Source organism: Coloeus monedula, assembly GCF_965178545.1.
Source record: "Coloeus monedula genome assembly, chromosome: 22".
In the NCBI taxonomy this organism is placed as follows: Eukaryota; Metazoa; Chordata; class Aves; order Passeriformes; family Corvidae; genus Coloeus; species Coloeus monedula.
In genome coordinates, this window is record NC_138802.1 from 4,179,072 (window position 1) to 4,203,556 (window position 24,485).

General features: G+C 40.6%; 1 protein-coding gene across 5 annotated transcripts; it reads left to right on the forward strand.

Moving 5' to 3' along the window:
* The first annotated feature begins 246 nt into the window (after positions 1-246).
* PER3 (period circadian regulator 3) lies at positions 247-23,164 on the forward strand. Of its 5 annotated transcripts, none has more exons than XM_082295838.1 (21): positions 247-602; positions 1,687-1,838; positions 2,404-2,519; positions 3,368-3,569; positions 4,618-4,666; positions 6,403-6,545; positions 6,907-6,985; positions 7,577-7,683; positions 7,922-8,078; positions 9,012-9,117; positions 9,509-9,634; positions 10,166-10,292; positions 11,324-11,468; positions 12,076-12,203; positions 12,644-12,847; positions 13,458-13,709; positions 14,230-14,966; positions 16,076-16,241; positions 16,808-16,988; positions 17,599-17,749; positions 19,259-23,164. In XM_082295838.1, the coding sequence occupies exons 1-21, from the start codon at positions 373-375 to the stop codon at positions 19,358-19,360; spliced, it is 3,660 nt and encodes a 1,219-aa protein (XP_082151964.1). In that variant the 5' UTR covers positions 247-372; the 3' UTR covers positions 19,361-23,164. The 5 variants fall into 5 exon arrangements, 4 of the variants coding, with proteins under 4 accessions (XP_082151964.1, XP_082151965.1, XP_082151966.1 ...); XM_082295839.1 differs by having other exon boundaries at positions 16,811-16,988; XM_082295840.1 differs by lacking the exon at positions 12,644-12,847.
* The last annotated feature ends 1,321 nt before the right edge of the window (positions 23,165-24,485 follow it).

A 24,485-nucleotide genomic window follows, 5' to 3' on the forward strand; every position in this document is an offset into this window, starting at 1 on the left:
GGCGCGGGGCGGGGGCGCGGCCCCTCAGGGCGCTCCCGGCCCGGAGCGGGGACAGCCCGGGGTCGGCGGGAGAGGCGCGGCCTCGACGGGGCTCGGAGGGGCGGGAAGGCAAAGCGAAGGCCGCCAAGACCCTTTGCGAGGCATCCGCGCTGGCAGCCACGAGCTGAGGGGAGCGGCGCGGGAGCGCAGAACCGGCCCCGGTGGCCACTCGGCTCGGCGGAGAGGGGGGCGCACCGCTCCTCCCACCGTCCCGTGAGGCGGCGCGTGCTCTCCCTGCAGCACCGGCGCCCCTACCGCAGGCGGAGGGTCCGGCCGTGCCGAGGGGCCGTGGCAGCCGATGCCCCCCGCGCTGTGGCGTTCAGCGGATCCGGGATGGACGCGGGCGAGCGCCGAGGCGGCCGCGCGGAGCACGGCGCGGGTCGGGCCGCGGCTGCCTGGGCTGGGGCCGGGCGGGAGGCGGCGGCGGCCGGGGGGGCTGCGGGCGCTCGGTGCGCGGCGTGCGCGGGAAGCGGCCCCGGCGGGACGGGGCGCTCCGGGCCGGGCGAGACCGAGCTGCACAGCCCCGAGTCCAGCGGCGGCTCGGGCGCCGGCAAAACCAACAGGTACTTGGGCAGCGCGCGGGGGAGTGCTCGTGGGGGCGGCCGGGCGGGGAGCGGGGACCCGGAGCGCTGCTCGGGCCCTGTCACTGCGGGATCCCGGGGGGTCACGGGCCGCGGCGTGTGCAGGTGAGGCGAGCGTGGAGCTGCTCGCGGCTCCGATAAGCTGTGCCTCATTCTGAGATCGGCTGAGCCGCACACGTCAGCGACCCTTGGGTAGCTTGTATGTGTACTACAGCTAAAAACTATTTAGCGGTACCAAAACAGAAATTACTGAAACAACCTTTTTCGTCAAAGGTCAGAAATACAGTAATTTATTTTTTAATTATAAAATTTATAATGTACGCAGCGTTGGACAGGCATGTACACTTACCACGCAATACTTACTTATGTAATGGTTTATATAGTAAGAGTACAATACTAGTAACAGTGTCAAATGGACAAAAGTTAGTATGAAAAATGGTGTTCGTATGTCATCTGCAGGATTAAAATCTGTGGTTTGAGGATATTGACAGCTTATTTTTTTAGTCAGTGAAATAAGTAAACGTAAGGAGAGGGAGATTTTGTCTGTTAACAGTTCTTCAGCTGTTGAAGTCAACAGCTGAAAAGTATGATGAAGACTCTGAAGTTATGAGGAATGAAATCTTTGTGTCAGGTGTATTCTGAGGACATCATGGTTCCCTGAGATACTCATAACCAGGGGCAGCCTTCAAGGCTAGAAAAACTTAGATCAAGAATCAGCATTTATTAATGATTTTAATACCAGTGATATTTAGAAAATCTAGAGTAAACATCAGCTTATTTTTAGTTGCTAAGCATCTTAGGAAGCGGAGTGGTTTTGATGTGATTTTGCCATCCATGACACTGGAGTTGGGAAGGAGGAAGGTAGAGGAGAAAAGCTTCAATTGCAAAGATGTGAGAAAGATACAAGAGAAAATTTAATGAATGAGCATTAGGACATTTCTGGATACTGCGTGACTCTGCAGCCATTCCCATAAAATGTTAATTTAGGGAATAATTTTAATTGGGTGATAGGAAAAAAATCTCCTATACCAGAATTCTCTGGTAAAGTTTAACCTGTGTTCTACAGTGAGCAGCTGAATTGGAGTCAATCCCACAGAGATATGATGATGATGATCCAAGAAATGAAAAGGTGTTTGCCTGAAGAGAAAAGGAGTTCCAACAAGCCCAGTACCATCAGTGCTCTCAACTATGCCTTGCAGTGTGTCCAGCAGGTCCAAGGTATGTGTAGAGAAAATTTGGAAGAACAGCAGCATGGTTTCAGTAGATGTGTCTGGCAACAGGTAGCATTAAAATAATGCATTCCAGTTATCCTGAAAAGAGTTGACTTCCTGAAGCATTGTGGTTTTGTTGCCATTTTTTTTTGGTAAACAGTCATAGTATCTTTTGTATTGAGATACCTCCCTACTGCTTCTCTTTTCTTCAGAGTCCCATAGCTAAGAGGTGCCTAATAGTAACTTTCTATGTATATTGAGAAAACAGTAGTCCCATCCCACTCTGAAAAATTATTGGATAGTTTGTGTTTTTCAACAGAACTAAGTAGCTAAAATTGTACTACTTCCTCATGCTTGTTTTCTGTAACAAAATGAGGTTACTCCAGTAGTATAATCAGTATTTCTTTTCCCTTTGTCACTACACAGACCTTCCTCATCTCACCTTGGACTTCACCAAAAAGATGACAAAAGTACAAGGGCTGTAAGAAATACTTTCAAAGTAGTCTCCTTACTGACTTCTTTATGTTTGTTTTGCTTTTTCTGTTTTGTTTTTTTTTTTTTTTTTCAATTAGCAAACAATGACTTTTTCCAGGCTCTGAATGACCGAAGAGTGTTTCAGACAGATGTGGTGACATACAGCATAGAAGAGTTGGTGGCAGTTGCATCTGAACACACTCCAAAAAACACCGTAAGAATTCAGGAACAATCAAGGAGTTAACTCAATTTCACTAAATTTAGTCTCCTAGCATTGTTTTGTGGAAATAGAATGTGTAAAATTGAAAAGCCTTTAAATTTTAGCCAGACAGACCTTCAAGTATTTAAAGATAAATCAAAACTACTTCTTATCTGTGCTGTGTTAGAGTACCCAATGATAGTGAGTGAAGAAATACTAATCTTTCTTCTTTTTTTCTTTTTTTTTCTTTTTCTTTTTTTGGCCAGAAGCAGCAAATAGCTCTTTGAGAATTCATTTACAGCAGAGTAATCACTTGAGGCAGCAGAAAGTTTTTGAAACCAATCAGATCCATAGTTGTGAGGGACTTTTGGTTTCTATTTGTAATCTGCATTTAATATTTTTTTCTGGTTTTACAATATATGTCATGCTTTCTGGCACTGCTTTAAAGAAAAGTGTTTCTTGAATTCAGTACTGCTAGTTGCTATATCAAAAATATTGCAAATGCTTGAAAAAATAAAAAATTGGAAAGCTCTCAGATTTTTTATGTGTGGAATTGTGATGAATCCTCTGAAATTTGTGGAGGAGTGTGTGGAGTGATAACCATTCATTCTGAGCAAAGGCAAGCATTAATTTGTTTTGAAAAGACTAATGCAGTCTTACTAGCATTTGTAAATCTTGAGTACACTGCTGTAGCACTGGAGAGTGTAGTAGATCACACACTACCAAACTCATTTTTGAACCTCACCCTGAGGGGTGTAGTGGTTTGGGGTTGGTTGGTTTGTTTTGGGGTTGTTTAGCTTTTTATCCATACATTATCACTACTATGTTTGAAGCAACAATTGCCTTTCATGTTTGTTTTCCAGGACACGTTTGTGGCTGTATTTTCCTTGCTGTCTGGACGCATAGTGCATATTTCTGAGCAGGCAGCATCTATTCTGAACTGTAAGAAGAAAGTGTTGGACTCTTCCCGGTTTGTGGAGTTGCTTGTCCCGCAGGATGTGAGTGTGTTCTACACACACACCGATCAGTCTCACTTGCCCCTTTGGAACATGGAAAGTCAAACAGGTGGGACTGGACAATGCTCTTAAATGCTCTGTGTGTCCTTCTGTTTTTGCAGAATGAGGACAGAGTAGTAGTTAGTTTTAAATGCTTATGCTAGCAATATGCATCAGCATCAATTGTTCCTTTCCACTTTGAAAACTGGAGTGGCTGTGGGACCAGTACTAGCTAGTGTTGTAAAGACTTAACTCTTACTTGGGGTAAATAAAAGGCAGATACTTCATTGTTTTGTGTACCCTCTTACTCATTCCAAATACTGCTGCTTTTTGAAAAGAAAATAAGTCTGACTGTGATTTTAAAGTTGTTTAGTCTACACCTTATGGTTGTTTAGGTGCTTTGTCTTTATGGTCCGCTTGCTGCCTGCTGTTACCATAGCTCACCAAACCCAAGTTTTAAGCTATTTTCTATTTAGTGCTGGATGTGTCTGAACTGAGACTTTTGAGTCCTGTGTTATTTGTGAGCAGTTCAAACATAGCTTGCAGGCCAAGGCCGTGTCTTTTGCCTGCCTTGACACTGGGCTGTTGTGGCGTCAGTTCTGAGAAGTCCGAAGTCCTTGGTGTCAAAGGATGTGAGACATCTGGAGGTTTTGAATGCCAGGGATTCCACAACTTGGATGCCAGTGATGTGCTGCACCCCAGTGGAGTTGTGGTTTTCTTGTCCGTGTATGGTTTTTGGAACTTGGATCATAAAGGAAATACCACCTTTCCTTTGCACAGCGATGCACTGGAGAAAGTTTTTTTGGTTGGTTTGGTTGTTTTTGTTTTTTTTTTTTTTTGTTTTGGTTTTGTTTTTTTTTTTAAATCATATGGATTTCCTCTGAATTTAGTCCAGGTCAGCCACTTCTCTAAGAGTGAGTGCACTAGAGAGGAGAGGTAACACTTGAGGTGGGAGCAGACTGTTGAACAGACAATTGAGTAGCTAATAAAAGAGTAGGTTGTCAGAGTAGGTTCAGTCTTGCTCAGAAAGTCTAGAGAATGCATAGTTTAACATAGTTCTAATAGGTGTGACTTTTTAAAGATATTAACTGATACTTTCAATGTGTTCATCTTATTAGCTTCTCCATATGAATATGCACAGGTGAAGTCCTTTTTCTGCAGGATCAGGTAAGTGCATTATTACAGTTTTGTTTCTGTAAAGGCTGACAGGGGGTACAGTACTAGGCAGAAACTGTTCTATTGTTACAGCTGACCAGTGTGAGCTCAGGAAGCTCTGTCACGAAATGGGCTTACTGTGTTTAATATTGGCATCCAGTAGGATATTTTGGACATCTTTCCCAGAGTGATGCACAAACTTGCATGGGGACAGAAGGAAAACTGTTGATAGATTTTTCTCTAGGACCTATCAGTTTCCTTTAGTACTGTCATGCAGGAGAATAATCTTGTGAAAAATTGCTGCTCCCCCTTTTACTGTTTGAAAGTGGAGGCAAAGAGTGTTTTGCTTGAGATTAAGATTGCTTGAGAGTTTGCGACAGAAGCCTTAAGAGAAGCTCAGGTCACCTGAGTCCCAGTGTGAAGCCTGACTCCTGAGACTTGTGAGGCCTGACTTGCTGCTGCTATGGATGCTGTTTGTTGCTTAGTACCCAGCTAATCATAGAGCTAAAAGAGGAAAAAAAATTGAGATTGGCCTTCAGTCTTCAGTGCAGTTCTGTTCCAGGCTCGGGTGATCTCTTGATTTCAGTAAGAACTGTTTACTTCTGAGCAGATATGACACTTACTCTGTCTTCCAGTTCATCATTGATTAATAATTTGTGTTTCAAATACCTGAGCTCTTAAATCACCTTTGTCTCTCAAATTGTGAAAGGGTACCTGAAATAAATATAGCAGGACAGATAGCAGTGTTAGGTTGGGGGAACTGTTTGTTGGATATATAAACATTTTACAACAGTTTTTCTCCATGTTTTTATACAACATCAGTCTCTACTTCCCTTATGTAACTGATCTTTTGATTATGTTGGCTTTATGACTAAAAATATTTTTTCACAAGCACACACACTAGGCTTAAGTAAGAAAACGTTTTTTTGTGAGTTAGACTTCAGCTATATCCAATTTCCATTTCTATCTTTTGTTTTCCCAAAGGCAGAAGTGTCAGAAGTAATTTTTATGACATTTGCTTCCCTCTAGAAACATTTTACAAAACTAAGTGTGGAGTAAGAAAGTAACTTTTAGGGTAGGTGATAATATCCCAAAATTTCTCTCAATTCTTTCTGTAAGAGCTGGGTGAGATACTGAAATTATAACAGGTGAAAAAGCACTTGCAATAGAAAGTGCCAATTGTTATTGCAGCTATTGCAAAGCCTTGGTTAAGATCTCATAAAGAATGTTTTGTGCTGCTACTGTTCACACATGTTTTAGGAAGACAAATTATGGAGGACAATCAAAAAACAGCAACAGTGAACCAAGGCTGGAGGAGTCTTACTTATGTAGGTCTGTGAAAGTAAACTTGAGGGAGACAGATTTTTTTTTTTCCCCTAAAATGGTACAGAGTAAACAACAAACAGAAAAAGAACTGTTTATGTTGAAGGAGAACACAAAACCAAATGAGTGGTTCTTGTGAATATGCTTGGACTGAGAATTAGAATGTAGTCTTTAACCATTAGAGTAAGAGTATCTCTAGACAGCCTCTGAATGTAAGTGTTGGAGACAAAACACCTACTTGACTCTGACAGGAGGGAGGTCAGTGTTGCTGAGTGTGTTGACCTTGGATCTCAAGGGAGTGTGCATAGGACCTGATTATTTGGGTTTGTGTGCTCAGCATAACTTCTCTGGGCAGGGCTCTTGGCCCTGGCACATAGTATGTGAGTCTTGAAACCAGTGTGTTAATCCCTTTTGCATTTCCCTAGGGGTGGCAAAGATCAAGACCAAGAAGCGCGTTGTTACCCCTTCCGAATCACCCCGTACTTGGTCCACGTGTGTACTTCTGGCCGTGTGGATGCAGAGTCCTGCTGCCTAGCTTTGGCTGAAAAAATCCACTCTGGATATGAAGGCAAGTCAGGAGGCTCCAATGGAAAAAAGCCCAAGCTAATAGAAAAAGGCAGTGTATGAAAGTCGTCTTCCTCTGTTCAGAACCTGTGCTTGGGTAGTCTCACCTGCGTAAGTTGCAGCTTGTGTGTGCATGCATGTGAATCCAGAACGTCTGTGCTGCCTTTGCCAGGCCCCAGAGCATTTGACCTCTACTCATTATTTTTATTGTTGAGAGAAGCCTGTAGTAGCTAAAAATCTATAATATTTCTATGAGTTATCGATCAGAAAGCATTGAACAATTATAAAGTTCAGGAGCCAGGAAATACCATGAGCTAAAGTAATGCCCAAGTTTTCTGTCTTAGTGCATATTTTGTTTCTATTAGCTCCTCGAATTCCTATGGATAAAAGAATATTCACCACCACTCACACCCCTGGATGTGTTTTTCTGGACATAGATGACAGGTGAGAGATTTGAGTTCTTAAGACCTGTGAGGTATGTATGGAGAGGTAGAAAAAATCCCTTGGTGTGATACAGCTGGAGACCCAAGTAAAGTAGCTGAACTGTGCAATTTGCAATATTTAATTAAACAAAACAGTTTTGTTAGTCCACTCATGGAAAATGTCTCTCACTCCACAGATGCCGTCTCCTTTGTTGGTTTAAAACACATGTTAAACAGAACTGCAGTCAGTTTTCCTTACCCAAGGCAATGGGGAGCTGTGGTAGCACCAACAGTGGAAAATGGGCATAACTGCTGACATTTTGCCTATGATCTGTTGTCTTCAAGATCCCTTTTTTTTTCCCTTTGCATGTAGACAAGCACAAAACTGCCTGCAAATGTGAATATCTGTTAAATCTCCAGGCACAGAAATGTTTGTCGTGGGCATTTGTGTCAGTATTACAGTGCAGGATTATGAGATGGATTGGGAAGTGTTCTGTAGCCTTAGTTCATTTCACTGTACATCGTGCATGGGCACTTCAATGACTAGCAGAGGGTTAAGGATGTAAGTAGTCAAAACTATATTATAACCTGTGATAATGTGTTTGGGTTTCAGAGCAGTGCCTTTGTTGGGTTACTTACCTCAGGATTTGATTGGAACATCCATGCTGATGTATTTGCACCCAGAAGATCGTCCTTTGATGATCACTATTCACCGGAAAAGTAAGAGCTGCTTTTAGAGGAATTTCTGTTGGTTTTGATTCCTTCCTTATCATATTGCTTGACATGTGACTGATCTGTGGTCTAAACAAAAATTAACTAATTAATTAATGAAGTCAGTTTGAGATTGAAGCAAATTCAATCCCAAAGTTCTAGGAACCCCAGTCATTAGTGTTTGTACTTGCACTACTGTGTCATAATGTAAGCTAAACCTTGTTTCTTCATTGTGTTTTTCTTTCAGTACTGAAATTTGCTGGCCAACCCCCTTTTGAACATTTACCTATTAGATTTTGTACTCAAAATGGGGATTATGTCATATTGGACACCAGCTGGTCCAGTTTTGTGAATCCTTGGAGCAGGAAAGTTGTGTTCATCATTGGCCGACACAAAGTCCGGACGTAAGTTGGTTGTAGAATTGATCAAATAAAGTGCTTTTCATTGATTACTCTGCAAAACAAAACAGTCTAAGTACCGAACTAGAGATGTAATGTTGCTCTTGCAGATGTGACAGCTGCCTAGCATCTGTCTTCAGCCCATTCCTTCAGAACAGCATTAGGCTTGTTTATTAAGTGTGAAAATAAATGAATTACTTTGAAGTAAAAGGTAAAGCCAACTTTTTATTTTAGCAGGATTTTGCATATAGTTGATGTCCAAATACCGTGACAATGGACATGTCTAAATCAAAGTACCAGTTTTAGATGAGTAAAAGCGAAAAAGCAGCATAAAATTAGATCACTTTAAAAAACAATTACCTATAATTCATTCATGGTTGGCTCACCAGGAAAATCCAATTAACTGACCTTCTGGCACGTTTTCTTTTGGCATATTTACTTGATACAGTATTTAAATATTTACCAAGGTAATGTCTTTTTAAAATATAATTAGTATTGAATGTACAAGTTAATTTTTCAGATGTTTCTCCTTAGTTTTCCTAGAAATTTGAAAATATGACTGACTGCCTTCTTACCTCGTTTCTCTTATAGGAAATTGGTTTTGGGGATGGCCTTCTGGCTTTTCAAAATGATCTTTTATACAAGATTTTATGGGGTATGAGTTTGTCTTCTGAGTGAAGGAGACAGAGGGGTAGATGCTTGTCAGCCTTAACTGGTGTCTGTGCTGGTGTATTGACTTCCCTGGAGCTTCCCTGCTCTCATAGCACTGCCCCACTACCCCAGCAGAGCAACTGCTGGGACAGATGACATTTGTGTTGACTCAGCAGAACAGTCAAAATAAAATAATAATAATAAATTAAGAATCTGTTCTAACTGTTTATAGCTATCTTTTCTTCATCAAATGACAATGAATACTGAAATATTGTTGGCTCTCTCCAGAAGCCCTCTGAATGAAGATGTCTTTGCCCCAAGAAGTAAAGAAATGAGCACTGTGGAGAAAGAGATAAGAGAATTACAAGGACAAATTTACAAACTGCTTCTGCAGGTAAAGAAGACAAAAGAATTTCAGAATACAGGCTGGCCTTCCGAAGGAGAGACTAAAAAACTTGAGTTTGATTGGGAGGCTGTTTTGAGAATGTTCTTTTAAAAGGTCTGAAAGGAAAGTTCTACATGGACACAGGCCTGCCTCATTGCAAAAAAAAAAAATCTGTTTATTTTTGCCCAGTCTTTATGTTGCAAGATAAATCAGCATCTTGAAACAGTTTGAAGCATGGTAGAGAACTCTTCGTAAGCAAGTGGTAGAGCCCAGACAAATACTGACTTTTCACTTGATTTTCTTTGTTTACTTGAAGTTCTGTGTTGCAAAGTATGTTGTTTCCTGCATTTTGCTCTCTCAGAGGATGATTTTTTAGATTTTTTTTTTGCCTTTCATACAGCCAGTTCACAGCAACGTTTCCAGTGGTTATGGGAGCCTTGGAAGCAGTGGCTCTTATGAGCACTATATCAGCATAGCATCTTCAAGTGACTCCAATGGGAACTGTGCAGAAGAAATACAGGAACCAGTAAGTCTGTAAATGTGTCACTGCCTGCAGGGTAGTGAAAATACACCTGTAAAAATGAAAGTGTTTACTGCATACCTATGTACTTCTCATCATGAGTTCTACTGAAGTGGGAAGAATAAAGCCATATTCAATCCAAACTGGTCAGTTACAGAGTGCTGTCTTTTGGTTTTTGCCCTTAATTTTGCTGACTGCTGTAGAAGAGAGTGGAAGCAGTGCTGTCATAAAACAAGCATTGCAATTACCTAATTTCTTTGTGAGGCTCCTGGGTAGGTCATCAGCTTATTCCCACTCTCAAGGCTTGGCATGGGTATTAAAATATTCAAATGCTGAGGCTGTTTGAGCTTTATCATAGTTAATTTACTTAGATTAACCATGATAATTGGATTAATTAAGTTTACAAATACCGATAGATACTGGGCTTAGGCTGATAGTCTACTCCCTTGCAATTGGAGAATACAAGAACCCAAGTCAGCTCCTATGGCCTCTTTGTACTCATTTTATTCTGACTTCACATTTTTTGCGTGTCTCAAGATGACATTGCAACAAGTTTGTGCAGATGTCAACCGAATAAAGAACCTGGGGCAGCAGCTGTACATTGCATCAAGGAGCAAGCCACAGAATGCAAATGAACAGGCTGTGAGCTCAGAAGTGCTGGGAGGTAAGTTAATGTAGTTATGATCCTTAAGGTAACATGAACTCCTGTAGATCTGTAGCCATGAGTTTGACTACCTGGTGTTATGCTGAAGAACTTTAGATAGCATTTTTTAGCATGGCTCTAGACGTGGGAAGAGGTTTGTTTTGTTTAAAACCCAAACAAACAAGTCCCGCCCCCCCAACTCACCCGTAAAAATGACCTCAGTAGATGCAATAACTTTTTAACTCCTCCTTGAAATAGGGAGGAACATATCTGTCTCTTCCTGGGTTAACAGACTTGTCCTTTTTCATATTTTAACATTTTCTAGTGAAAATGCACATGTCTTGTAGCACATAGTGTGGGAGCTCCCCTTAATTACTTTGTGAACTCTTAGAAATGATCATAGGCTGGACAATATGGCCCCACTTCCCACTGAAATAGGGGCTTAGTTACTGAATGCTTAATATTATACTAGTGCACATCATTTACAGTTTGTACATAGCACAAATATATGGAGAAACCTGGATGCTCCCTCAAATATCATAGGAATCTGTATTAAAACATTTTGCACTGTGATACTCTATTAACTGCTGATCTTGTCTTAGAGGACTCTACTGTCCATATTGATAGGACTCTGGCCAGCATATCCATGGTATACAAAGCTGTGAATTACTGTTAAATAATAGGTTGGATTCTGTGATGTATAAATTGAAAAAAGATTAACATTAATTGCAGCTTTATTTACAATTTAAATGCAGGGGGGTTTATATACTGTTTTGTGTTTGCTTGCATTTTTGAATGGATGTTTAAGGTGGTGGTGGGGGTTGTGTTTTTTTCAGGCATACTTTTCCCTTCTCCTTCTCTTGCCTCAAAACATATAAATTGAGACGAAAATGCAGAATAACTTCATAATGAGAGCTATGCTGTCATAAGCCATATGTCCTTGTATCATTATATGGATTCCAGTGTATATTTATCTGTGTGTGTATATATCTGTGTGAGGGTAGTGTTTAGATGCCCTTGAGAGGAATCTTTAAAGGTTTCCTCTGTTCCAGGGAAGAGGCACACTGCTTCCTGTTTTCTTCAGACACTGAGAGGTGATAGCACAGAAGAACCAGGCAACACATTTTATGATGATCCAAAGAAGACTCCACATCTTCCTTCCTATCAGCAGATTAATTGTGTTGATAGTATCATCAGGTAATAAACTATGAAACAATTCTAGTGATACAAGTTTAAGATTAATTGGTGGAAAGTAAATATCCAAGCAGTTTGCATTGGCCTTAAACTGTCTGGGATTTGAGTTGTGAGATAAATTTGGGATTGTTTGTAATGTTTTCTGCCTCTCTGAGCATTGGGATGGCTTGCCTAATCTGAATTACACAGTACTGAAAAGTTTAGGTCCTAAGATTCTGTTTGCAACTATTTGTTGGCATTTGTCGTTGGTGCAATAGGAATTTAATTTTGATGGTTGTAATATATCAGTGTCTTCTCATGACACACTCAGAGAACAGCCATATAAAACAGAAAGTTGATATAATTTATAAAATGTCAGTATTTTTTAACCCAGTGGATAATGTAGTCTTTTTTCTTTTTTTTTTTTTCCTTTCCCCTCAAAGAGTGATAGATTTTATTTAAAATACTCCTTGGAAAGCAGATACGTATCCAGAACTTCCTGAAGTGAATTTAAAATACTAGTTAACAACCTCTGGATCTCCAGTTTGGATTGTTCAAATGTTTGTATCTCCAAATGGAGAAAAAAAACCCCAAAGTAGAGAGAGCTTCCTGTGATATGCTTTCATTTCAGATATCTAGAGAGCTGCAGTATTCCAGCATTGAAAAGGAAATGTAAGTCTTCTGCAAATACATCATCGTCATCTTCAGAAGATGACAAACAAGTCCAGCAAAGTCAGCAGGAAATCAGGGCATTGGAAGGTAACACAAAGTGTACTGACAATCATATTAGAACCACAAACTGATGTGGGTTTTTTTTAATATGTCTCTGTTGTGTGTTCCAAGGTTTGTCCACTTTTAAACTGTTGTGTTGCTAACAGTATTTTAGTAAATATTTGCTTAACTTGCCTAGATCTCCCAGTTAAACATAAGCTAAAATGTTAAGTCTTTGAATGTAGAATGCATCAAAAGAACTTTTGTTTATTGTTGTTAAATGAACCTTCTGTTGCTCACTCATTTTATGCCACATTTAGTATGTGCTGACATTGCACTGGCATGTAAATGTTTTTTTAGTATATAAGACTGTCTTACTTAATAGTCTGCATAGTTGCTGGTTATTTCTGAACCAGTGAGACTTGGTGAATCGGGAGCATAGTGCTTGGAGTGGAATTCCATGTAGAAACTTTGTCATTTGCCAATAGATACTGCTATGCTGTCAGCAGTTGAGTCCCACACGCCAATATCTGCTGGTCTGGAAGAGACGCTGAAAGACCAGACAACTGCAGGCATGGTGGGAGCTCCTCTGGCAGACCTGACCCTGTCCAACAAGGCTCCAAGTGTCATGTCTGTCACCAGCCAGTGCAGCTACAGCAGCACTATAGTGCATGTCCCACACCCTGAATCAGGTACTGTTCACACTCACAAAACACTGACTGATATTTAAATTTACACAATGTTTCCAGCCTGAAGTACATGGTGAGGAAGTTTTGTCCTTTTAAGATACATCCTCAATGAATGAGAATTCTGAAATGCTAAGGTACTTCTCAGGGCACTGTGAAGAAAAATTTGAGCCTGGAAGTTTTGAGAGTATTTTAGTAAAATAGTTTTAACAGACTGCACTGTTTCCTTTCCCCTTGAACTTCATTGCATATACCTCAGACACAACAATGTGCTTTTAGCCATTGAGGATTCAAATAAAAATTACTATTGAGCCAATGTGACTTCATTTTAATGCAGAAAGAAGCAAAAAAATGAGTATGTAGCTGCTATTGCACTAAGAAAATATGAAGAAAAGTGCCTCTAACTTCAAAGGGAATTTGAAGTTTTCCAGACCATGCACAGTAATTTGCTCAGCTGATTTTAGTGTAACTGTATTTGAGTGTAAAGGGTGTTTTCTCCCCATGCCTCTGGTCAGTAGCTCAGACAAGGTTGTTTTCTCTAACACTCTGGGTGTTGTGGGAGTTGACACCAGAAGGGCAGAGAAGAGAGTGATTTTATTTTCTTCCCTCTTCAAAGAAGTGACTACGATGGAGGATGCTGCCGTTGGAAGTGAACAAATTGAGCTGCCTCCTGTGAATGCTCAGAGTCTTGCAGTGCTGCCTGAGGACTTAAAGCCAGTTGGGCTGACAAAAGAGACATTGTCAGCCCACACTCAAAAGGAGGAGCAGAACTATGTTGACAAGTTCCGACAGAGGGTCTTGCTCTCTCCGTTTAGGACTTACCTTCAACAAGGAAGCAGAAGTAACAACAGACATTCCTGTGGCCAAGGTAGGAAGCAGCTTTGAGAAATAAAGACTTGTTAGATGGCTTACAAAGACCAACCTAGCCATGGAGTTTGGTTCTCCTTTGTATAATTTAATGAGTTGTCTTATTGTGGCTGCAAACAGAATGCTTCCTTTGGATTGCCAAGATTTGACAGCAGCATTGCCCACTCAGAAGGCCTGCTCCATCTTGGATCTTGTTATCTTATACTTTTCACAAAGCAGATAGTTACTCTAATAAACCCTGCAAATCCCAGGTAGTTGTTGCCTCCCCTTGAAAGAATGTAAAAGATCTGATTGGGATAAGCCAAAGTGATCTATAAGAAAATTGATGACATGAAGGAAAATATTGTAGATATGTCAGCAAATCCATCACTGGCATTTGGAAGAATTATCCAGAAGAAAGTCAGCTCTCTGAATAAGCCACAGTCATTTATCTAGGTGTTTTTCTCTTTTTTTCTCCCCTCTTTTTTTTTTTCCCTAGGCCTATCATTTCAGTGAGTATGTTTATTTTTCTTCCTCCTTAGGCGATTCCCCTTCAAAGCAGATGAGCCCAGCTAGCTGTAAAAAAGGAAAACATGGAAAATTCAAGCGCCAGAAACCTCAGAGACAATGCTCAGATAGCCACTCTTCTAGTAAAAATAGAAATAGTCTTCCATGTGAGAAGAGAACAAATCAGAAACAGTTGTTCTCTCCCTCGGAAGTGTCCTATCTGAGCTCCTCCAGTCGTAGTGTCCATCCTCCTGTGGGATTTCCTGTCTATTCGGATCCAGTGTCTACTTTTCCAGCCTCTTCTGGAGGAGATCAGCTTGCCCTTCGCTCATTACAACCTCAGTCCATGTCTTCATCACAACTATGCTGTGGAACACAGTCATACCCAGTCTTTTATCCCCCAAACGTAGGCACATTTATGGCTGTATTTTTTCAGGGTTTCCCCATGTATGCTCAGATGCCTCAACATGTCTTTATTCCTAGCCCTCAGTGTGTTTATCCCCCCTCTTCATACCCATGCACCACACTACCCCCAGCCCCCGCTCCTTGTGCTCCATCACCAGTAGCACCACACTCTGTGGATCAGCCCTTTCCAGCCTCTCCTCACTCATCCGTGGAGGACCAGCAAGAGGGCCAGTGTGACCAGGCCCTACTGCTGAGCAGCTCACGGAGCAGCTCCCCACTTCAGCTGAATTTGCTTCAAGAAGAGCTGCCAAAACCTATGGAGCTTTCTGTTAGTGCTGATGTTAAGCCACATGCAGAAGATAAATGCGTAAGTAAAAAAGATTTTTCATGTAGAGAAGAAACTGATTTTCAGTGTTCTGTCACCAGAACCATTGGTGATGATCTGTGTGTCAGGGACACAGATTTTGTTAGCTGCTTTTTCTGTTGGCTGTGCTATGTAGGCTGCAGATCACAAATAGCACAGGAGGTGGAGAAAGCAGTTTATACTTGTGCTTATGGGAACTTGTACCACTGTAGTGTTGGCACTTAGTAAATGACAGAAATGTGAGATCTTCTGGTCTAGGCTGCCGCAAGCTGCTTCTGCTCAGCATTTTGGCAGCAGCCTCTTCAATGGAACTGTCAGCTAGAATTTGGGGTTTGGGGCTTTTATGCATGTGGAACTTGGTTAGTGCTGCACAATTTGCATCCTTTTTCACCCAGTCCCACAGTCTCTGTGGAGAACCAAAACAAAGGGAAGATACTCTTCTAATTACTCCCTCTGTCTCCCAGGGATGCAGCTAATGAAAGAAGAACAGGGATCCGTGTGGGTCGGTTTCCATACATGGGCATAGAAAAGGCCTCTCCAACTTCCGCGGTAAACTCAGAGGCAGGAATCTGAGCTCTGCAGGCAAGGAAAAAAATGTTGCCTCCTGAATCCAGATTGGGCTGGAAAGGCTGGATCAGCTGAAACTGCAGGGTAGGGTCCTGAAAGGGGAGCTGGTGTTCCTGGAGCTGCTGAAGCCATTGCTTCACATAGTGAATCAGGGGAAGACTCTCTCATTTTCCCTGTAGTGCACCTTTGCTTGATGCGTATGGCTGCTTCATGCCATCTAACAGGATGTGAAGGGAACTGACTCCTTCTCTCTTGTCAGCAGAAAATGTTAACTTTATGCAACAGTACAATACCCTGACAAAGTGGGGAAGGATCTACAGCAGAAACCAGTAAACTAGAGTTCAGATGCTTGTTGATTTTCACCCATGCAGAGTGTTGTCCTGAGTTCTAAACCACCACTCATTTTCAGAGCTAGAAACTCCAAACCTGTTGAATTGATATGAGAACTTGGTCAACGTGTGACAAATTCAATAGCTGCATGAATTTCCTTTTGCATACTTAAATGTAACTTCTGTGGCTGTTTTGGATCTGCTTTTTGTCTCCAGGATAATGATCCAGAAGATAGTGGTAACAGTGCTGCTCTTGAATTTCCTGACCGCTTGTTGTACGACGACTCACAGTTGGTTTCAGGTTCAGCAGCATCAGGCACTGGATCAGCTTTGTCTGGTTCTTTAGGCTCTAGCTTCAACGAGATTTCTGGTCATGGCACAGGTAGGGAAGTCCAAGATTTAGGTATTTGGTGCAGATGGCTTGCTAACATATAATAAATAGCAAGATACTCTATTGGGGATGGGAATTCCATGTAAGAAGATCTTTTACTTTTCACCAGCTTTCAGTGTTTGAAGCCAAGTTTTTTTCAGTCTTTTTCCAACTGTAGTTGGAAATACATGTCTAAGAAGCTAATGATTTAACCTGGAAGGCACTCTTTCATTTTTCTCATTATCACTTTTCTCTGCATTAGATAATGGTTTAGATCTTACTTGACTGGAGGTAAATCTGCATAGAGCAGGACTTCTCAGAAACAGAAGTTTAGCCAATTAATTTTGAGAAAAGCGAATAGAGCTTTGGAGATCTTGAATAACTTAAGAGAATGCACTTTATCTTCGAATTCTCAATAGGTAGTAATTGCTAGAGCAATAATCTGGGAATACCTGTGTTTGTATTACAGAAGTAACTTGCAAGAATACACTGGTGGTGTTGTACTTTTTGTGCTGAATTATTGGGATTTTCCAGGCATCTGCTTCTTTTTTTTTTTTTCCTTCCATGGTCATTCTCAGCAGGTAGTGGGAAAAGCAGCAAGTATTTTGCCAGTAATTGTTCTTCTGAAACTTCCAAAGACGAGAAGAATCAGGAAGCAGAAAAAAAAGGGACAGCTTATAAATCGAAACATGAGTCAGCCTGGGTGATGATGGATCACACACCTGAACGAGTTCAAATGAATTACCAAATGCCAAACAGGTTGGAAAACATCAACAATTTCTGACATGTAGTTTGGAATTGTGCATGGAACGATAGGATTAAAGTGAGACTGTCAAAACAGCACACATACCAATGAATATTGCATTATTTTTGTGCAGTTTAGGCTTGGTTATGTACTTACTTTTGTCTGTTTTTTTCCCGTTCCCCCCACCAGTTAAAATAAGGTAACATGTAACCTTTTTTGCTGAAGTATTAATGGAATCGGTTATTGTTCTGCACTTTGAATGCATAAGGGGGTTAAAGTACAGGTTATTTGCAAGTTGCTTGCAATTAGCTTACGTATAATTTGTAATTGGATTCCATATTAAAAAAAGCACCATATAAGGCCATAAAGCAAAACAAACACCCCCCCACCCCCCCCAAACAACCAAAAGCTCCCAACAAAGCCAACAGCAAACAAACCCCAGACTGTTAGCCCAGTGTTGAAAGCAGCCTTACAAAGCAAATAAGGTACAAAGTACAGTCCCCTTTCAACACCCGATGCTGTCTGGGCTTTAGCCATAGATTGTGGTGAAGAGACTCTCACAACGTCAGTGCCTGTCTTGCTTCATGTAGTAAAGCTGTGCTCACAGGTGTCTCTTCCCTACAGAATCAAAGAGGAGGTTCTAAAGCAGGATCTGGAGAAGCTGGCAGTCATGCAAAAGCAGCAGCCTTGGTTTACAGACGGGCAGAAGAAGGAGCTTGCAGAGGTGCACACTTGGATCCGAACCCAGACTGTCCCCCTGCAAATCAGCACACAGGTGAGCAGTGGGAAAGGACTCTGGAGATCATCCCTGCCTTGGCCAGCCCAGGCATTTCCAACCAGTGCTGGGTTATGGATGTCAGTATAAGCAGGAAATGAGCTTGAGTATGCTAGCCAGATGAGAAATGCCAACATACAGGTCTTGCCATTGTATTTTTTTTTTTTTTCCCCAATACATGCAAATTCTGTACAGGAACCACCAGTAGCAAAGTTCTTTCAGTCACAGTGTTGGATGAATGGGAATAGTGTAACGATCTCATGTAAGGTGTCTAGAGTTGTTTTTGCTGTTGGTATTAAGTCTTTTGCTCTTTTTCTTTTAAAATTTTTGCTATAATTGAGTAGTATATAATGCTGGGATATCAGTAAAAATTAGAGCAAGTGTGTTCAGGAAGCTGAAAAATGCTCAGTCACAGAGGAGGGTCAGGTGTATTGTAAGAAACACAAAAATAGCCAGGTTTTGGTAGGTGTATTCATTCATTTAATCTTGATTATTTTAGCTGGTATAGCTCTTGGGTACTCTGCTAAACTGCTTCTGATTTGTATTAATGTGTATCAGAGAATGTCCTAATCAGTTTAAGTGCTCCCAGGTGCTGTGGAGAACGGCAAGACAGATCCAGTCCCACAAAGAACTAGAGCTTCAGTGTTGAATTGAACAGAAAATGTTAAGGCTGTGTTCATGTACTTGTGCAGCAGAAAAATCTCGTGTCTGTTTTAGCACTGCATGCTGGGCTAGGGTTGTCAAATGTGGCGTTCTGAGATGTGGTATTTATTCTTAGAGAAGAAGAACTAAGACGTATATGTCCTTGGCTATGGAACAAGACCAGAAAATTAGTCTTTGTTTTCCTAATACCTCATTGATCAAAATCATGTGTCCTGTTGTGGTTAGGAACACTGTGTTTGATTCAGATAGCAAAATTATGTCCAGTGATCTTGTAGAAAATTCTGTTGAATGTTTATAATCTCAAATGTTAGGAAATGTATTGATACGCAAGCAGAAAGTCATGTTTCCAGTGCAGATTGTGAATTTGCAAATACAACTAGGCTTCTGACAGTAGCAAGAAATACAGAACTTCTGTTTGGAAACTTTATTTCAGTATTGTACCATTTCTCAAGAACAAGAAAAATGTGGTCTATCAATACACTCAGGCATTTGAGCTGTTTTATGTTGGTCAGTGTTGTTGCTGTTCAGGCTGCAGTCCAAATCATCAATAAGGAGCTTGCTTATAAAGCTGAATGATAAGGTCTTCAAATTCAAGAAGGTCACATGCTCTTTTATCTCAAAGGTAGAACTGTATGTTCCACTAACTAAATTAATTAATCTCTGAGGCTAAGTAAATTGCAGGTGCAAGTATCTGCAAGATACCTGTATAATCTCTGCTCTCAGAGAGATCTCACCCCATTGGTGAGAAGTTTCAAGAGATTGTAATGTGTCATTCCATAGGATTTGACCTTTTGAAATACACTCATAAGAAGAATTGAAATGACTCTTACTTGCTCCTTTTCAAAGGGCTGTGTTACGTGTGACAGCAGGGAAGCGAGTTGTGAGGCTGCAGTGGCTGATGACAGTGTGGAAAACAAGGGAGAGCCACCCCCAGTCGTGCAGCGCTGAGGACATCAGCACCTGTGTCAGTGCAACTGCTTGGTGTAATTCCCATCCTCTTTCCCTCTGGCTTTGCTCCATACCAGCAGTGACTCTACATGGCCATCTCTTACCAACATGAGCAGTCACACATGAAACTCAATCTTCCTTCATTGCCCCTCCACTCCTGGCATGACTCTGAAGACAATCTTTCAGTGGGAGACTGTTTCACTTTCTGACCTCACAGACTTGACACAGAATGGGTTATGTTTGTAACTTTTAACTGCTCAATGATGAGCAAAATACAAAGATTTTTTTTGGTTTGGGTGTTTGTTCTTTTGAAGTTGGCAAGTAAGTCTGAAAAGATGCAGTGTTTAAGAACCTATGGTGATGAACCTACTGATCAGAGCATGTTTACTCTCCAAGTAAGGTGGAAGTATTGAAGCCAAGCTACAGTAGAGTACTCTGCATTTTGTTCAATATTTAAAGGTCTAAACTAAAGATCCAAATATTGAGAGGCTCTGAAATTGCTGTAGCTGGTTTTGAGAATCCAATAGGCTTTTTAAAGAGCAGCTGAAACTGGCCAGATTATTCTGCATCAAATGCCTTTTGCCAGCTTGTGCCCATTGAAAAGAAGTAAACTGAAGAAGCAAATCTTTTCCCTATGTTTTTTGTGAGATGTGTTTTGGAGTCAAGTTATTTTACAGCTCTTGATTTTAAAGCTGTGTTTATCAAGACATATATAAATGAAGTGAGGATAACTGGTTTGTGACTACATCAGAGATGAAATTACATACAGCAGTTTAAAAAAACCCAGCCAACCTGAAAGTATCAATCCACATGCTCTGCTTTTTAAAAACAGACCCATGGAAAATTTCCTCTATCAAGGCAAGTAGATACCAATTAAAGTAGTTACACGCAATCTTTTATCTTATGTTGGTAGTGCTTGGGAAGGTCGGTTTGTATCATAATGTTTTCTTTGTTGAGTGGTTAGAGGAGTTGAATCCAGACATAACAAATAGGAAATTATTTAAGCAGTTTCTCTGATTTGTTTTTGTTGTGGTGATGCCAAAACCAAAAAGAATTTATTTCATTTCTTCTGCTTTCAAAACTCACATGTTGTGGAGCCGAATTTGAACATCAAACCCCATATTCATTATTTCTTAGTACTGTTGACTTCCTGCACAAGATTTAACCTCTTTCATTGTAATGGAGTCTCTGGCTGTTGAAATCCATGGATGAAAAAGGAGTTTGTGGTTCAGAACATGGTAACCATTTTCAGTATGTAAAAGGACTTGTTCTCATGAATGTCTCAAAGTGCTCTTCAAACAGGACATGCTTGGCTAAAACCTGGCAAATTTTGTCTGATTTCCCATCTGTTTATCAAAAGCTGGATGTAATCAGGTTTTCCTTGTGGGGTTATTAATCACCTTAGCTTTCTCAACAAAGAGTTTTAGAATGTAGCATGTTATTTACCCTTTTGTTCTGTGTAATCCTTTTGCTGCTGTGTGAAATATTTTCATTTCTCTAGTTTCAGTTACTAGTAAGCTTCAAGTTGTTGAATTAAAAATACTGTGATCTGCAGGTCATTGAAGGAAAACTATATTTATCTAAAGGTTTCTTTGCCTGAAAAAGTCAATCCAGTGACAATCTTTCTTGTTAAAGTTTATTTTAAGGAAAGTTATTTTTACAGAATTTTGAGTTTTCAAGGCTAATTTGACTCAGGCAGCATTCTTTTTAGGGGCTTGGGGTTTTTTCAGTGTTTTTGCCTGTTCTCTTTATACCTATTGGTTTCTATTTATTCTTAAGCTGCATTTCTTTGTCTTTCAGTTTTTTCAGCTTGAACTTGTTTTTTTTCTTGTGTTGTAAATCAGCAGAGGTCCACACACCCTCAGTACTGCTTGTGTTCAAACTTCAAACACCTCTTAAGAGAGTTCAATAGGTGTTTACACGTAGCAGGTTATGTATTCAAGTAGGAAGATGTGGGCAATACCTTATACCTTCCTGTTCTTCTTACAGCATTTTCCAAATACACTATTCTGCTTTATAACCACACTGCCTAGAATATTTGCTCTAAAACATGTAATAAGATACTTTGTGTATAGGTTCTTTCTTGATTGGGAAGCTTCTTAAATAACTTATCTGTCAAATTAGACTTATGCACTAGAAACCATTCTACTTAGCTGTGCTTAAATTAAAATGATGGCTTCAATGCATTTTGAGACTTAGTGAAATAGATTAAATTGAATATTTCAGGTAAGGACAGCTGTCTCCTTCAAAATAGTTTGGAACCCTAAGCCAGAAGGAAAGTTAAGATAGCAGCCAACTCTTTCATGTACGTTATTTTTATTTCCTGAGTTTGAAAATGGTTGTTTATTTCCCAAGTATGAAAATGAGCTGATTTGCAATGTCTTAGCAGGCAGACATGTCATCTCTTTTGTTAAACAGTGAGACATAGTTCAGGAAAATGGCAGTATGTACCTAACACTTGAATAATGCTTTTCATCCATAGGTCTGTGAACATGTCAAAAAGATGACTATTATTATCCCAGCTGTATAAAAAGAGGCAGAAACACAAAGGTGCATACCCACAGTTCATTCCAAATTCAGGAGTAAAATTTTGGAATCTTCACTTGCTGTATCCTGCACTGTCTTTGCTACAAGTGACCAAAATTCTTTATGTAGAAACCTGATCATATTTCCTGTGTTTCTTGTTTGGAGATGTTCTTGTACCCCCTAGTGCTGTGAATTTGTGCCCTAGAATCACTGAGCAGCAGAAAGCCCAGACAGTTTTTGAATTGCTGTGAATACCATAGACTCTCTGGCCATATATAATGAAAATTCATGTGCCTAGGAGTTTGAATTCCAAGTTTGTAATCCTGGCTAAATCTTAGGTGGAGGATCCCTTTTCTGGGGCTGTGCAAGTCCTGGGTTATGGAAAAAATTTTGATGTGGGAGAATAATATAAGAGGAATGAAGAGATGAATCAGTGCCCTGTGTGATGGTGAGACAGTTATTTGCCCAAAAATCAAATGGTCTTCGCTGCAAAATCAGCAGGTTTTATCCCCTTAGGATAAAAAAACCCCCCCAAACTTTCCCAAGGTACTCTTTACCCTGCTAGAACCACAACTTCATCTTGTAATGAAATGCCTTATCAAGCCTTTGATCTCATTTCCATAAGCTTTCAGGAACTAGCAGTTTTTACTTCAGCTTGTACTAATCTTTCAGTCCTTGTAGTGTGCTGGAGTGATCACAGTGAGATGCAGTTCTGATCAGAAAGGCCAATGGAGTAAGTGTTGCAGCCAGATTTGCACCTGCTGTTTTGTTTCTGTGGCTTTTGTTTTGCCTGGCAAAATGTTGCAGACAGTTCAGAGCTGCTTGGAAGGTCATTTATTTGGTGGTCAGAGGGAAAACATGCTGGAACAGCACTGATGCAGTTACTACCCCCCGTGGGGGTGTCAGCAGTTTGGAAACCCTTGGAGGATTTCGCTGGCAATTTTTTTTTGTTGTTGTTGTATTCATAAATGTAGAATTATGTTTTTAAGAGATGAGTTGTTGTGCAGATATTTTCATGGCATTGCTATGAACAGAAGGGACCCTCATGTATTTTTACAGTGTGGTAAATACTTGCTGAAGTAGTAATGTATTGATAAGTTTATCTTCCAGCTGAATCAAGTTTTGAATCACGATTGAATGAATTTTTACATCAGTTGGTAGGAGTATTTTATTGAACTAATATTCAGCTGTGGTTGAATTTGCAGTTGTGATTTTAACTGTACACTTCAAAGGAGCATCTGATTTTATAAATAAAACTGAAAAATATGCTGCAAAGAACTGTTTCAAATGTGTGTTTACTTTTGTTCTTGGTAATGTGTAGAAAATAGACTTTTAACAGGACACTCAATATCTTTTTTGATTGTACATGGGTCAGGGTACAGTGTCCATGGGGCTGTGGGTACAGTGAAAATGGCCATGTAATGGCCATTTATGCAGTTTTGTTGAGGGGGTTTGTGGTTTTTTGGTTTGTTCAGTCACACCTTGCTCATTCCAGGATATGTTCTCTTCTTTTCTAACTCTATCCCACAAGGGCAAGCACTTTTTGTGTGTGAAATATTATATATGGATTTCTAAATGGGTGGGATTTGGCAAGCAGGCCTTAAAGCTTCTGTCTGTGCTGACTTTTTTAGAAAATTTTTGTTCTAGAGGAAACAGAATTTTTTCTGAATTTTACATAAAAAATTAATAGGTTTAATTCATAAGCATGTCTCATAGAGCAAGGAAGTTCTTAACTAATTGCAGAGCAACAATTTGTTCATCTTTTTCTGCTTTAAGGGACTTAACAGAGAGAAGTGATCGATAGTGCTTAAAGAAGCCTGCAGGAGAAAGGCAAAATCACTGCAGGGAGTACAAAGTACAGAACAAAAGTAGCATCATACTGAAATCAGAAAAGAAGGGAGTAATCTTAGATGAGTACATAACTGAAAGTGCTTCTGGTAAGGTAAGTGATGCAGTTCCTTGAAATACAGGCATCTTGAAAGTAACATTGGATATATCATTGCTGAAGGTTTATTGATTTTTTTTTAAGGGTTAGTTGGTCATTTTAAGCATTCTTTAAAATGTGAGTCAAATTATCTATCTATTCCAAAAAATGAGGGTAAATGAATAGGCTTGTGAAATGAAAAATGTTCAGGATGGTTCTATGTTTCTGTTCAGAGATCTAGGCTCTGCCTATCCATGTTTCTGCTTTGTCAATAGCACTCATCCTCCTGCCAAGTTCTGGCTCACAGCTGTAGCTGACACATTTGTGTGGATGTCAGAGGTGAGCTGCCTGCTGTACTGCTGTATTGTTGGCAGATGGTGAGAAATAAAAATTGGACCTGTGATGCTTAATCATCCCATTCTCAGAAGTAATGGGCCTGTGTTTTCCATCGTAGGTTTGCTCCACAGCAGCGTGGTCCCTGTCAGGATACCCATCACATGCTGCTGTGTGGCTCTGACCGGGGTCTGCCTGCTGGGCTCCCAGCTGGAGCTGCAGTTTGCCCTCTGGCACCGGTGCACATGGGCTCAGGATGCTGCTGGCTGACTTCCCCAGCTACACTTTCCGATGGAAAGGCAAACCTGCCTGGCTTCCAGACCCTTTCTACAGTCTTGTTAG